Raw genomic sequence first — 16542 nt, 5'->3', positions numbered from 1 at the left:
GCATGTTGTCTACTTTTTTCATCAGAGTCCTTAACACATTAATCATAGTTATTTTAAATTTCCTGTCTGATAACTCCAAAATCTATGTCGTATCTCAGTCTGATTCCAATGCTTGCTTTGTCTCTTCAGACTATGTTTCCTCTTGTCTTTTAGTATGCCTTGCAATTTTTTATTGAAATCTGGTGTGATGCATTGGGTAATACAAACTGAAGTAAATAGACATTTAATGTTAAGTTTTATGTTAATCTGGCTAGAAGTTGGACTGTGTTTAATGTTTGCTATAGCTAGAGGGGCTAGAGGTTTCAAATTCCGTTAGTGTTCTCTAGTCTACCCTGTTGATTTTGGGATTCTCTGAGAACCCTTCCTCAGTTAGAGTCTGTGTCTTGGAGCTTTTCCAGCTGCAATCCACTGCTATTATACTAGAGTTATGTTGGTGTGGTAGAAAGGAGTGGGAAGGGAAAGTGTTTTGTAATTTTTTTTTTTTTTTTTTTTTTGAGACAGGGTCTCACTGTCACCCAGGCTGGAGTGCTGCGGTGCAATCTCGGCTGACTGCATCCTCTGTCTCCTGGGCTTAAGCAATTCTCCTGCCTCAGTGCTCACACCCACCCCTGCTTCTCTGCTGAGTAGCTGGAACTACAGGCGCCTGCCACCATGCCGGCTAATTTTTGTATTTTTTGTAGCGATGGGGTTTCACCGTGTTGCCCAGGCTGCTCTTGAACTCCTTGGCTCAAGTGATGTGCTCATCTTGGCTTTCCAAAGTGCTGGAATTATAGGTGTGAGGCATTGTGCCTGGGCTGTTTTGTAATCCTGTAATTAAATCTTAGTCTTTTAATAGGCCTATGTCCCTGAGCTGTGACCTTCACAAATGTTTGTTAGCTTTTTAAAATTTCCTTAGGTAGACAAAAAGGCTAGTGGGCTGGGTGTAGGTGAAACGCCTGTTTCCAAGTTGGGATAAGGCTCCCATAAAGTCTTTTCCCTGGAAAGTAGGACTTCTATTCTATGTGGACAATGTTCTGGGCATGCTTCACAATGGTTACACTTCCTCCTTCTCTGCCCGAGCCACGGGGGCATCTTTCTTGGCTTTTCATTGTGCAAACTGAGTGGGTTTCTGGAGGAAAACCCATTAAAGTCTGGGGGTCTCTCTAACATTAAAATACCCAGGAGTTTCTCATCATCTAGACAGTTCATACTCGGCCTCTAGAAATTTGTCAAAGTAACCACTTAAGTGTTTCTACCAATTTATGGTTCTGGTTGCTCCTGCTCAAAGTAAGCAGATCTCTGCTGTGACTCTTTGAACTTGCATGTCTCTTCAGATGTCAGCATGGTAATTTACCCTGCAACCTGGTTCTCTAATGGCTCTAAGAAAAGCCATTGGTTTTCAGTTTGTTCAGCTTTTCTTCTTGTAAGAATAGGAGCAGTAACTTCCAAGCTCTTTACATGCCAGAGCTGAAACTGGTAATTCCATCCTGGGCTGTTTTTTATTTAGTATCTTGGCTGAGTTTTCAGGGGATGGGAAGTGTGTGCAATTTCCTAAACTTCCACTTGGAATTCCCCAATATGATAGCTCTTACCCCTTACAGATCCAGAATTTAATATCGGGGTTGCACAAACTACTAAGGATGTATATTCTATGTGTATGTTTGTATACTTGGGGCATGGCAAGTAGTTTGAGAACGCTGTAGATTTACCTGGGCCAGACATCCAGTCTTGACTTCCATATATCTCCATGCTAAGAAAGCGCCAATAATGAAACTCTGAGTCTCTTGGTATCAATGTCATTTTACACACTGTGTCCATGATGTCCTTGAAATATTTGGATATTCCCTTTTCCCCAGTGTATGGCTATCTAAGTAAATGGCTATGGATCACCTGAGGGAAGGACTTGGGGAATTATTACTGTGTACACTTGTTCTGATGCTGCAGAGTTCTTTCTTCTACAGACAGTCCCTCTCCCTCCAATTAAATATATTCTAGGTCCAAACACTGGTTCAAGTCCAGAAACTGGGCTTGTGATCATGACTTTGTATCACAACATCAGCCTTTAACCTCTTGATCATCCATTCTTGGTTTAATTTGGTTGTTCAGATTGAAGACTTTCTTTGATGGTTGCCCATTTATTTTGCTCCAGATGGCTTATTTGTCATCTCCAAAACATCTGTGGGTAAAGCCCCTTGAACTGCCACTCTTGCCTTGCAGTGTCCATTTGGCTTTTGAAGTTTGAATGCCATCATGTCACTTCAATGTCACAAGGTTCTATCATCTCTGCTGCTCTCAGTGAACCCAGTTTTGAAATGGTTTCTTCTGCCTTCACCCTGGACTACAGAGAGAACCCCTGCTGAGTCTTAGAGTGATGCTGCTTCCTCTCTAACCAGATCATTCCTTACTGATTTGGTAAGCGGTATATTCTCTAAAGTTTCCTTTGAAATATATTGATCTGCCGGGCGCGGTGGCTCACGCCTGTAATCCTAGCACTTTGGGAGGCCGAGGCGGGCGGATCACAAGGTCAGGAGATCGAGACCACGGTGAAACGCCGTCTCTACTAAAAATACAAAAAATTAGCCGGGCGCGGTTGTGGGCGCCTGTAGTCCCAGCTACTCGGGAGGCTGAGCCAGGAGAATGGCGGGAACCCGGGAGGTGGAGCTTGCAGTGAGCCGAGATCGCGCCACTGCACTCCAGCCTGGGCGACAGAGCGAGACTCCGTCTCAAAAAAAAAAAAAAAAAAGAAATATATTGATCTGTTGGGTTTTCCATTTTTAAATAAGTATATTCACTCTAGCATGCTCACTTCTTTGAGCCATTTAGTCCCTCCTTACAATGTAAACCAAAGCAGTTTTGGCATCTCTATGTAACCTGGTGTACTGTGAGCCATTGATTTCTCTGTGCTTCTAGATGACATGCTAAGTGTGTTCACACTATCACCCAGGATTCTTCCATGAGTGTTAAATCTTGCATGCTAGGAGAGTATTACCAACTTGATAAATTCTCCCTTATGTAACTGTATGCTCCCCTTCCCCACCCTGCCATTCATAACCTTCAGAATTCGGTCGTTGGCCAGACGTGGTAGCTCTCGCCTGTAATCTCAGCACTTTGGGAGGCTGAGGCAGGCAGATCACCTGAGGTTGGGAGTTCAAGACCAGCCTGACCAACATGGAGAAATCCCGTCTCTACTAAAAATACAAAATTAACTGGGCATGGTGACGCATGCCTGTAATCCCAGCTACTCAGGAGGCTGAGGCAGGAGAAACGCTTGAACCCAGGAGGTGGAGGTTGCAGTGATCCAAGATCACACCATTGCACTCCAGACGGGGCAACAAGAGTAAGCTCCGTCTCAAAAAAAAAAAAAAAAAAAAAAAAAGAATTTGGTCCTGTGCCTACTCTCCTAGTTCCTGCTGGTACCTGTTGGCTGGGCCCTACAGCTTCTTTGAGTAGGATTACATGCCAATATTATGAGTCCTCTGATGTTGTATTAGTCTGTTCCCACGCTGCTAATAAAGACATTCCTAAGACTGAGTAATTTTTAAAGGAAAGAGGTTTAATGGACTCACAATTCCACATGGCTGGGGGTGCCTCACAATCATGGCAGAAGGCAAAGGAGGAGCAAAGGCACATCTTACATGGTGGCAGGCAAGAGAGCATATGCAGGGGAACTCCCCTTTATAAAACCATCAGCTCTCCTGAGACTTATTCACTATCACTAGAACAGAATGGGAAAGACTCACCCCCATCATTCAGTTGTCCCCCCACCAGGTTTATCCCATGATACATGGAAATTATGGGAGCATCAATTCAAGATGAGATTTGGGTTAGGACACAGCCACACCATATCAGATGTCCTTGGAATATCATATGTAGTGATATGACTTTGTATCATGTGATACTTATATCATATACTTTTTTTCTGCCTTCCCCCTGTAAGAAATGGCAGTCAAAGGAGCTTTACTCACAGAGGTTTTGGAGACAATAAATTAAATAAGGCATCTGGAAGAAAATAAATGGGCAACCGTCAAAGGAGGTTCTCAATCTGAACAACCAAATTAAGCCAAAGATGGATGCTTATGATACACTTTTATTATATGTAGTGATGTCCCTGGAATATCATATGCAGTGACTCCCTGGTTTATGTATCCTGAAAAGGGCGGTAGATGTTATTCTGCACAGAGGAAACCTCTGCATCATTTTATAAGAGAGGAACATCAGCTTTTAATATGGAAAGGTAGGATACTTTGGCAGACTCAGTGGGTTGAGGGGAATCTAGGGATTCAAAATTTTTCAAGTACATCTACCCAAATGTCCCCACCCATGTGTCAGAGTCCCACTCTTTCCCATCCAGGGTCATAACCTTGGTATATCGCAATTGCCTAAGTGGAGAGTTTAATCTTCTTTGGAAGTTTCCACTTAATTTTCTGCTACTATTATGTTTGAGTCCTGGAACTGCTTTTCAGTTTTCTCTGCCTTCCCACTGCAAGAAATGAAAACTTTTTTAGATGCTCCCTCATAGGATTTCTGGTTTTCATGCTTAGTTTTGAATTGCAGACAAATCACTTCCAGCCTTTCATTATCTCTCCCCAAAATATTAATTCTACTTAGCAAGTAGCCATCAAATTCTAGGGAGCTTATAGTTATTAGTTCCCCCATATGTGAGAGCTGCATGCCTTTTGCAGTACACCACATGGTGAAAGTTTTAACAACTGCCCTGCTTCCTTGTGTCCTACCTCCACCACAGATTCATTGCCAACCAGCAATGGGTGACCAACTCCAAAATCCAATCATAATGTCTGCTTTCCTTCTGGCACCACTTCTGGCACCAAATCTTTTAGGTCAGCTTCCATGAAAACCAGACTCTGAGGCAAAGATTAGCATTTAGGAAGTTTATTAAGAAGTATACTTGGGATCAATATCAGTGGAAAGAAAAGATAAAAGTAGAATCAGATAAGGAAAAGTTGACTGTAATGCTGTTGCATAACAATGAATTTGACTGGCCTTTTTCCCTGATTCATGGGATTGGTTCATTTTAAGTCCTTGGGGCCTCCTAAGTCGTAAGAGTATCTTTGTTGCTCTCTTTAGGGAATATGCAGTGACTTCCTGGTTTATGTATCCCGGTTTTTGTATTCCCTTTATTCTCTTTATGTATTCTCTTTATTCTCTTTAGGTTTATGTATTCCTTTTATTCCCTAAAGAGAGTTACTGTCTTTATGCGGGGCCCTTGGACCACATCTGAATTAGTGCTAAGGAGATAACTCAGGATGGAGACTGGTCATCCCGGAAAGAGCAACCAAGTGATTAAAGGGCTGAAGCTTTGAGCCACATGTTATCAGCCCAATCTCTTGACCTTTAAGCAGGCAAAGGAGGCTGAAAATTGAGTTGAATCATGAAGCCAATGATTCAGTCAATCAATCATGGCTACATAATGAAACCCCAGTGAAAACTGCAGACACTGAAGCTCACTGGAACACCCTGGTTTGTGAGGACATGGATGTGAGGGTCACATGTTCTAATTCCATGGGGAGCAGACACAAAAGCTCTGATTTGTTTCCTTTATAATAAAACAGCAACCATAAGTATAGTGCTTTCCTGAGTTTTGTAAGTTATTCTAGTAAATTATCAAATATGATGGAGTTGTGAGAAACTCTGAATTTGTAGTCAGTCGGGCAGAAGTGCTGGTGGCCTGCAGACCCCTGAACTTATGAATGGTGTCTGGAGTGGGGACATCTTCAGTCTTGTTTGGGACTGTGTCCTTAACTTATGGGATTGGAGGTAACTCTGGATTGTTACTGGCCAAATTGCTTTGGGGTACATCAGATGCCATTATAACAAAGGCTTCAGCTGATCCCACAGAGGGTTCAGATGCTCTGAAGCTCACAGTTGTCCTGAGTTCGTAGACAGGCCAGGCCTTTATACCTGTAGAATGTATTCAGGCTGCCCCTGGGCATGGCAGGTTTCTTTAGCCACAGAAGTTCCAGAAGAGGGTTGACATGAGGATTGTGTGCAAGTGGCAAGCACTCCCAGAGCTGAGGGATGTCTCATTATGGAAGTGAGACTGTGATGGCAAGCCATAGTGCCACTATCGTTTGTAACTATTTCTGTCTCTTACATACTAAAGAGAGGATAAGGTGATTAAAAATAGTACTGAAAATTCTTTCAAATTTGTAAGCATTTTGTCGCTAAAGAGGATTCAAAGAGGGAGACTGGTGGATTGATCCTGGCAAATCCTCATGAGTGATCATATTGTTTTCCCACTTAAATCTCGTTTCTGTTTTCCTCTTGTTTTAGGAAGGATAAAGCCTTACCTCCTCAGCAGGACTCCTCAGATGGGGCATGATTTGCCCTGTTCTTGCATCTGCAGGATCACAGATGACAACTTCCTCATCTCAACACATCCATGTTGTTTTCTCTGTCTGTGGGTCGCACCTGACTTTTTAAAGCTTCAGGGCCTTTGCACAGGCTGTTTCCTCTGCTTGGAATGCTTTCTGCTCTCTCTGCCTGGACAATTTGCTTTTTTTTTTTTTTGAGATGGAGTTTTGCTCCTGTTGCCCAGACTGGAGTGCAAAGGCACAATCTTGGCTCACCACAACCTCCGCCTCCTGGGTTCAAGCCATTCTCCCGCCTTAGCCTCCCAAGTAGCTGGGATTACAGGTATGCGCCACCACGCCCAGCTAATTCTGTATTTTCAGGGGAGACGGGGTTTCTCCATATTGGTTAGGCTGGTCTTGAACTCCCGACCTCAGGTAATCTGCCTGCCTTGGCCTCCCAAAGTGCTGGGATTGCATTCATTTTTAAGGTTTTTGTCTAAATGTTTCTTTCTCAGAGAGGCATTCCCTAACCCTCAATCTAGATCAAAGCCACTTGTTTTATGCTCTCACAATGCCTGCCCTCTGTAGCTGGCCTTTTCAGCACTTATCATAGTGATAACAACATAGTTATTTATGTGTTTAGCTGGTCAGTGCCTGTCTTTCTCCCTCTGCCAAGTTTTATGAAGGCAAGAACAATGGCTATTTTCTTCTTTCCTCTTTCCCCAGCACTTAACTCAATGCCTGACATGGCGAGCTTAATACATATTTGTTGAGCGAATAAATAAATGGTAATAGTGATACTGTACAATGGTCAGTAGTGCAGCTCTGGAGTTGGACTGGGTTCAAATCATCCAAATCCCCACTTGTCCACTGAGAGTTCTGTAAACTAGTTCTCTACATGGACAATGCAGAAATTTTATCAGTTCATGTTCATCTTGTCAGACTGGGAGAACTTATCCTCAGTAACCACACCTTAGACAGATAAAGTAGAATGAGAATATCTATTTATCAGCCGCAGCAGAACATAGCTATTAAGCACACACACTGTCTGGGCTGAGTCTCAGAACTGTCATCTTGGCCAAAATACTTGCCTCTTTGAGTAACAGTTTCCTCAGCTGTTGGACTAAACTTGAAGTTGCTGTAAGTCTCAATTAGGCTCAAATGTGTGAGGAACAGCATCTGGCTCATAGTGCTTTGTATGCGTTTGCTATTAGCAATTATTTTTTATTGATTTATGTTATTAAGTCATTTTGTCCAGGTGAGAAAGTCCACGCCATAGACCAGAGGGTTGTCTGGTAGAGAAAGAGGAAGAGTAAGGGAAATAGGATATTCTCTGGAAATACTTCCAGCCAAGTTGTGGAGGGTCTGGTTGGTGCCCTTTCTCTACTCTAGGGATAATGATGTCTGAAAATCCAGTGTGGATCATTTAGAATTCTGCCCTTCTTCCCAAGGAGTGTGCACAACCCGGCAGCTTCTGGCCACTTGTTCCCCTTACTCTAGATTCCACAGAGGCCACTATCCTTTGATAAGTAGGGCCTTTCTCTTTCCTTCTTTTCCTTCTTGATAAGTAGGGCTTTTCTCTTTCCTTCTTTCCTTCCTTTCTTCCCTTCCTTCCTTCCCTTCCTTTTCTTCCTCTTTCTCTCTCTCTCTCTCTCGCATTCTCTTTCTCTCTTTCTCCATCTTTCCGATGGAGTCTTGCTCTGTTGCCCAGACTGGAGTGCAATGGCACAGTCTTGACTCACTGCAAACCTCCACCTCCCAGGTTCGAGCGATTCTCCTGCCTTCAGCCTCCTGAGTTGCTGGGATTACAGGCATGTGCCACCACGCCTGGCTAATTTTTGTATTTTTAGTAGAGACGGGGTTTCGCCATGTTGGTCAGGCTGGTCCCGAATTCCTGACCTTGTGATCTGCCTGTCTCGGCCTCCCAAAGTACTGGAATTACAGGTGTGAACCACTGCACCTGCCCAGGGCCTTTCTTTAATCGTTCAGGTCACAACACAACTGATGAGGTTATGGGTTTTTTTTTAGCTATACCCTAGGCCCAAGGGAAAAGTCTTATCACCTTGATTTCAGTTCCTCTTTTACCATTTATGAGAGGCTGACATCTCTTAGAGTGGAGCACTTCTGCAGGCGGAATTCTAACTTTTTTCTCTGATTATTTCTCCAAAATTTTAGAGCACTTTATGGTAGTCATCAAACTGGAAACCTGAAGACTGGGATTTTAATACTTGAAGTGAAATCTGTATTTTATTCTGACTTCGATACCAACTGCTTGTGTGAACTTTGATAAGACCTAGGGGTTCAGGTTCCCTCATTTGTAAAATTAAGCAAAAAGAGAAAAATCCGACGGAAATTCTTGCAGGTTTACAATCCAGTGATTATACATCATGATCTGAAAAAAGTCAATATAATCATCCCTCAGTATCCATTGGGGATTGGTTCCAGGAGAAACTGCCAACACTAAAGTCCATGGATGTTCAAGTGTCTGATATAAAATAGCACAGTATTTGCATATAACCTACGCACATTCTTCTGTATACTTAATCATCACTAGATCACTTATAATACCTAATACAATGTAATTGCTATGGAAATAGCTGTTATACTGTATTGTTTAAGAGAAAAGAGCAAGAAAAAGTCTGTACATGTTCAGTACAGATGCAATCATCCATTTTTAAAGAAAAATATATTTTTGATTTGCAGTTGATTGAATCCAGGGATAAGGAACCCACAGATAATAGGCCAACTCATCATTTTCAGATTTTTCCTATACATAATTATGATAAAGTGTAACTTATAAATTAGGCACATTAAGATATTAAAAACTAAAAATAAAACATTTATAACAATATACAGACAGTCCTGACTTACAATTGTTTGACAAGATTTTTTGACTTTACGATGGGTTTATCGGTATATTAACTGCATGTTCAACTTACAATGTTTTCAATTTACCATGGGTTTACGATGGACATCACACCATCATAAGTCAAGGAGCATCTATACTGTAATAAAAGCAATATGAATGTGGTCTCTCTCTCAGGATATCTTACTGTACTGTGAAAGCAAAACCAGGGACAAAGTGGGGACTACTGTACATTTACGATAGAAAGTTGTACTGAATATTTTACAAGTGAAAAAGATACTCATTTTTCTTTGTGTTGACTTTGCCATGTGGATTTGGTACAAACAAATAAAAACCCTCCTTATCAGTTGCTGGCTGGGCGCAGTGTCTCACGCCTGTAATCCCAGCACTTTGGAAGGCCGAGGTGGGCAGATCACTTGAGGTCTGGAGTTTGAGACCAGCCCTCCTCTCTACTAAAAATACCAAAATTAGCCGGGCGCCTAGCCGGGCGGGGTGGCGGGAGCTTGTAATCCCAGCTAGGAGGGAGGCTGAGGCAGGAGAATGGCTTAAACCTGGGGGGCGGAGGTTGCAGTGAGCTGAGATCGTGCCACTGTCCCCCAGCCTGGACGACAGAGTAAGACTCTGTCTCAAAACAAACACACAAACCCCTCATCAGTTGCAATATTTAAGTTGTGTTTAATCCTAGCAATTGCAGTCCCGAGACTTTGATAAGAACCAGAGTATGATCTTCCACGGCAGCCAAACCAAGTCATTCCATGAACAACAGAGATCACCCTGCTGCAGATAGTCCACAGATCTTTTCTTGTGCATTTCTTCTGGGAACGAATGCAACTGAGGAAGCAGAGATATTCTAGGGGGAGAGATCTACAAAATTCCTTAGAGTCATCTTGCCCCACCTCCTTGTTACGGCTTTAGGTACAGCCCTTATGGCCGTGAGATTTAACCTTCCGCAGCCTTTGCGTCCACGTCTACAAAATAACAACTACCTTGCAGGGTGTTATTTAACACTGTGAAAGTGCATTAATAGGCACAGAAAGAAAAACAAAAAAACAAACATAAAAGCAAATTGTGCCCTCACTGCGAATTCTCTGTATTCTAGCTAAAAACATCTATAGCTTGAGTGCATGGGTGTCTGTGCTGGGCAAGAAAAGGGCAAACTAGATCATGACAAGCCTTAAGATTTTCTCACTTTAGTTTCCTCACTGCAATTGATTTTTTTTTTTTTTCCCAAGTCGGAGTCTTGTTCTGTCGCCTAGGCTGGAGTGCACTGGCGTGATCTCATCGCAATCTCTGCCTCCCAGGTTCAAGCGATTCTCCTGCCTCAGCCTACCGAGTAGCTCGGATTACAGGCGTGCGCCACCACGCCCGGCTCATTTTTGTATTTTTAGTAGAGACGGGGTTTCACTATGTTGGCCAGGCTGGTCTCGAACTCCTGACCTCGTGATCCGCCTGCCTCGATCTCCCAAAGTGTTGGGATTACAGGCGTGAACCACCGCGCGCGGTCCCTCACTGCAACTGAGAGTAGCGGGGTGGCCTCAAGTTCCAGATCTGGAGTTACTAAATAGCTGGGTTCCAATCCCGGCTCTGCCACTTATTAGTTGTACGATCTTCGTTTCTCAACCTCTCTGGGTCTGAGATTCCCTTAAAGCCGGGGTAATAGAGATGAATAGGATTTCCTAACTAGGACTAGACTTCCTCAATTTCTCGACTCAGAGGGGCAAGGATAGACTGAAATGGAAAGTGAAGGCCTTCAGGCTTTTCCTAACAGCCGCTCCTAGGAGGGGAAAGCTACGGGAAGAGGGAGGAGACGCAAGAAAGGTCGGACCAATGAGGCAGCGGGCGGGACAGGAGTTCCCGCCTTTGGGCGGCGTGCGCGCGCACCTCGCTCACACGCACACTCGCACGCACGCACGCTGCGGAAGCGCGCGCGCGCGCAGGCCCAGCCCTCGTCGCCGCCGCCATTTTAGCTCCTGGTTCCGGCCGCACCGTGTGGGCTGTAGTAGCGGGAGGGGTGGGGGTCCTCCAGAGTTAAGTGGCTGTCCTCCACTGTGCCCATACAGCGGCTAGCTTTCTTCCTTAATAACCGCCCGTTCGAAGAGTGCGAGGATGTCCAAGCGGCACCGGTTGGACCTAGGGGAGGATTACCCCTCTGGCAAGAAGCGTGCGGGGACCGATGGGTAAGCCAGGCCGGGGGCGCGAGGCAGCAGCTCGGGCTTTGTTGGGGTCCTGGCAGGGAGCGGGCTGGGACTGGCCTGGCCGAGCGGGTCCTGGAGCCCGAGCCTTTGTTTCCTTCTGGGCTGGGTTCACCAGCGGCGGGTCGGAGAAGCGCGGCGCCCGTTCGGCCCGGCAAGGGCGCGGGGAGTTGCGTGCGGCGGGGCCGGTGCCCAACCCAGTCCGGAGGGTGGAGAGGCCTGCAGTGGCCATGAGGGCGCCTCCTCCCCCAGGCCGAACCGAGCAGGAGTCACTTTCGAGGGCGTGGGGCGGGAGTGAACCGCGGACCTCGTGGCCTCGGTTCCCGAGGAAGGCCTGGATCCGGGGGAGAGAGTGGGGGAGGGCGCGGCGGGAGTATTCGCTTCCAAGGGCACCAGGCACTTCCCAGGCAGAGGGGCCATGGGGAGGGCCTGAGTGGGGGCGCGGCCAGGCACTCCAGACGGGAAAGGCGGAGGGCGGAAAGTGAGAGCAGCGCGTGGATCCTAATGTAGGCTGGGGTGGGGGTGGCGGGAGTTGAGAGAAGCCAGCAAATGGGGAGTTCTCTGGGGAAGTGGAGTAGAGGACTTGCCGGGAGAAAGGAAGGGTGGAGTAAAATACCTGGTGGGCTGGAAGGCTGGTGTTTTGGGGCGACTGAGTTTATAGTTTGGCGGGAGAGAGCGTGTCTCGGTCCATTCAAACACTTTAAAGTAGATACTAGCAAACTTCCGCCCTCTGCCTACGCTCCCGCCATCTCCTCTATTTCCTGCTTTGGTTAAAAGTGGTTACCGAACATCATCCCATGGGGAGGGATTAGAAGGCATTCTTTTTTTTTTTTTTTCATCATTTATTTTCTGTGCATGTCCCACTTTTCTTCATAAGTAGCTTTTGAAATACAGGGATCATGTTCAAAACGTGTTTTTAGTATTGATGGCGAAACACCGCCCATGTGGAGGTTGAGAGTTGAAATACTTACACAAACTCATGGTGTTCCAGATTCCTTTCCTTAAAGATACAGAGGAATTTAACAGTTAACTTAAGCAGTTTTATGAAAATCTGTTTCTTTCCCGTGTGTGTTTTCATTGCTGAAGTACAAAGACCTATTTGGATAATTCAGGCAAAACCCACAAAAGCCCGAATATCCAAATACTTTGCATAATTTTATCATTTTATTGTGTACTTGTGATACGGAATCACTGTGTCAAGTCCCCTTGTCTAGCTTTTTTGAAATTTTCAGCTGAAGTTCTTCATTGAAATTGATTTCTAGGGATATGTTTAGTGTCATTGTAGAGTATAAGCCAGGATAGGATGTACTTTGAGACCTTCCCATATGTTGAATTATTCAATACAAAGCAAAAGCATGTACAGTTTTGTGAGTTGTTTAGTTGGCGATATTAGGCATTGTAAAAAGACAATGACACTGTAAGACAGACTCTCTTTAGGCTATCACTGTCCCCCACCGTTACCCCCCACAAAACGTTAAATGCCTCTGAGCTGTATGTCACAGACTCTCAGAGCTGGGAGCAACTTAAAAAAGACTCTACAGCTCCACTCAAGGAATGAGAAATGGAGAACAGTTAAGGTGGCTTGGGCAAGTTTACAGCAGGATCTGGAACCCTGCCTTTATCATTTTCACTCAGCAGCACACAGTTCAGTACTGTAGTTAAGACTCATTACAGCCTATTTTAATGACATTTATAATGGGTTGGTAAAGTAGGGAACACTTAGTTCTTGATTTCTCTGAAGCAAAAATAAATTGCTGTCATCTGGAACTGATGTCTCTAACAGGAGGTCAGATTGGAACAAAATATTCTGGGAGGGAATGAATGAATTCATTTGTATTTGTGCATATGTGCACCATTTAAAATGCTTCCCTTGGGATTAGTGGTCCCACCATATGTATGTGCAATTGTTTACTATCTCTTGCAAAAACAGATACCCTTAGTAAACATGTCGACTTTCGGGGTCAAATGGTAGCTTTATGATTCCCTTGTATATTATTTAGAATTTGCCTGTGGATAAAGGCGAGTTCATCTTTGGAATAATGCTCAAGTTATAAGAAATTGTAGAGGGAAGTTTTAATACTAATTTCTATGTCATTTGAGTGCCATTTATCATAGAACTGGCTTTATTTAACAGTGGACTTACAGTGTTTATCAGCATCAGGATTTTTTTTCATACTCCATAATTTTAAGTCACTTGTTGACTGCCATGCAATCCTGCAGATTTTTTTTTTTACCCTGATAGTCAGCAAGTGGTTTTATCTGAGAGCATAAGCTTGTCAGTCTTACAAACTCCACTGCCAGATAGGATGTCTCCAATACTGAGAAGAGAAGGTAATTCAGTGGGAGATTTCACTTACATTAATGTTCCCAACTATATAAGTCTTTATTTTATTCTTGACATATTTTAACTTTGAAATCAGGTGAAGTTATTATAGGTTTCTGTTGCGTATTCTGGCCTCATTTCTTCTTTTTGTCAACCCACAGAGTCTTCACTATACAGTTATTACCAAGAGACAACTTACTGTTGAAGTATGGAAAAAAGTTTTCCATGTTAGGGACGTTTTTCATTTTGATGTTGGTTTTTGATATTACCACCTGATAAGACTTTTTCCTGTTACTTATGGGAAAGTAATGCTAATATGTTAATACTGTGATAACATTTGTAGAGCACACACATTTTCACTACAATCCTGTATGGTAGATGAGGTTAAATGAACTTACCACGGGAACATAGGAAATGTTTATACTCAAAGGTTTAAAAAAGGCATTCCCTAAAATCTTCATCTCCGTCTTTGGAGAACATGTTTTAGTGAACATTTTTTAAGATCTCTGCGTATTGACTTAAAAATATGAGCTATAAAATTTGACATCAGTGGGATCAACACGTGTCATTTTGTACTTTTGATTTTTTTTTCCACTCAGAAATGTCATTAACTGTAGGTATATATTATGCTTTTAAATTGGCTGCCATAGGCCGGGCGTGGTGGATCACGCCTGTAATCCCAGCACTTTGGGAAGCCAGGGTGGGTGGATCACGAGGTCAGGAGATCAAGACCATCCTAGCCAACACGGTGAAACCCTGACTCTACTAAAAATACAAAAAATTAGCCGGGTGTGGTGGTGGATGCTTGTAGTCCCAGCTACTTGGGAGGCTGAGGCAGGAGAATGGCGTGAACCCGTGAGGCGGAGCTTGCAGTGAGCCAAGATTGCGCCACTGTCTTCCAGCCTGGACAACAGAGCGAGACTCGTCTCAAAAAAAATAAAACATAAAAAAAATTGGCTGCCATAGTACTCTAGTTGTAAAGGTATGATATCACTTACTTAACCAATATTCTATTCATTGATGTTTAGGAAGTTTTCCACTTGTTGCTATTTTATAAATGAGAAGTATGATGAACATCCTTATACATACATATTTGCACACATCCTTGAGAAGTTCCTGGAAATAAGATTGACAGATAAAAAGCAATGCTTATTGCCAGGTGCGGTGGCTAAGCGTCTGTAATCCCAGCACTTTGGGAGGCCTAGGTGAATGGATCACCTGAGGTCAGGATTTCAAGACCAGCCCGGCCAGCATGGTAAAACGTATTTTTGTCTCTACTGAAAATAGAAAAATTAACTGGGCGTGGTGGCGCACCCCTGTAATCCCAGCTACTTTGGAGGGTGAGGCAGGAGAATTGCTTGAACCTGGGAGGGAGAAGTTGCAGTGAGTCAAGATTGTGCCACTGCACTCCAGCCTGGGTAACAGAGTGAGATTGTTTTTTTTAAAAAAAAAAAAAAAAAAGCAATGTTTATTTAAAATATCATGATTTTGATGACCAGTTTACATCTTCATTAGCAGTACTTCAGTGCCTGTTGTTATTCCATGTAGAATTTTTGTTTTTTCATTTTTTAGATATAGGGTCTTCCTCTGTTTCCCAGGCTGGAGTGCTCTGGTGTGATCATGACTCGCTGCAATCTCAAACTCCTGGGCTCAAGTGATCTTCCCACCTCAGCCTCCCAGGTAGCTGGGACTACAGCTATGCCACCACACCTGGCTAATTTTAAAGTTTTTTGTAGAGATGGGGTCTCAATATATTGCACAGGCTGGTCTCAAACTTTTGGCCTCCAGTGATCCTCCCACTTTGGCCTCCCAAAGCACTGGGATTACATGCGTGAGTCACCAGGTCTTGCCTTCCATGTGGGATTATAACATGATATTAGAACTTTAAAAAGATCTTTAATAATAGCCAATATTGGCTGGACATGGTGGCTCACGCCTGTAATCCCAGCACTTTGGGAGGCCGAGGCAGTCAGATCATGAGGTCAAGAGATTGAAACCATCGTGGCCAACATGGTGAAACCCCGCCTCTACTAAAAATACAAAAATGAGTGGGGTGTGGTGGCACGTACTTGTAGTTCCAGCTACTCTGGAGACAGGCAGGAGCATTGCTTGAAACAGGGAGGCAGAGGTTGCAGTGAGCTGAGATTGCACCACTGCACTCCAGCCTGGTAACAGAGCAAGATTCTATCTCAAAATAATAATAATAACCACCACCGCCGCCACCAATGTTGGGCATTTGCAGTGTGCCAGACAACACTTTAAGCACATCACATACATTAACTCATTTAATCCTTTTGATACTCTACAAGACATATTAATAGCCACATCTTATAGATGAGGGAAGAAATAACTGTGATCCTATAGTTGCCTTAAGTCTTGAGCCAGGATTGAACTGAGACACAGTACAGAACAGTATGTTAAACAACTGTGTCATATCACCTCTCTCCCTGCTAGTGTTGTGGCTGTGTCTGAAACACTGACTTGATACCAGTTTTTAAAAACCCTTATACCTCAACTAGTAAACTTTTAAGAACAAAACTCCTTTATCATAAAAAATATCTGTTTAAAAAAACATTGCACAATAGTTGATAAATATTTATGAAGTGGAGGGTTTGATTCCCCCCTTTACTGACTTTTCATTTGTATCCTACCTCTCTCGTTGAAGGTAGGTAGTTTGAGCCATAAGCAACATTTCTAGGTGGCTGAATTTGCCTCCTGCATCCTCCCTGTTTTCTTTCTTTAATCTGAGACTAAAAGTATCTGAAAATGCTTATCATTTTGCAGGTCAGTAAATTGAGGTGGTGTCTTACAACTGTGATTCCAGCATTCCTTTTAATACCACAGCTGTCCCCATTGCTTGATCAGCAGCTA

The 16542-nt window shown here is 43.7% G+C and overlaps 1 protein-coding gene across 4 annotated transcripts in view; it reads left to right on the top strand.

Moving 5' to 3' along the window:
- The window catches only part of DHX15 (DEAH-box helicase 15), a 98094-nt gene that overhangs the window by 29906 nt on the left and 51646 nt on the right, over window positions 1–16542 (top strand). For 3 of the 4 annotated variants that reach the window (XR_012434752.1, XM_005554592.4, XM_074039476.1), the window contains exon 1: window positions 11114–11333. The exons of the other annotated variant lie outside the window; for it this stretch is intronic. Coding sequence is in view for 2 of the 3 variants with exons in the window: in XM_005554592.4 (XP_005554649.1) it covers window positions 11263–11333 (71 nt within the window). In the remaining variant the exon portion in view is untranslated. Of the gene's footprint in view, window positions 1–11113; window positions 11334–16542 lie in introns of those variants that run through there. 4 annotated transcript variants of the gene reach the window in all.

Source organism: Macaca fascicularis, chromosome 5 (assembly GCF_037993035.2).
Source record: "Macaca fascicularis isolate 582-1 chromosome 5, T2T-MFA8v1.1".
Classification (NCBI taxonomy): Eukaryota; Metazoa; Chordata; class Mammalia; order Primates; family Cercopithecidae; genus Macaca; species Macaca fascicularis.
This window is presented reverse-complemented; position numbering and strand designations above follow the sequence as displayed.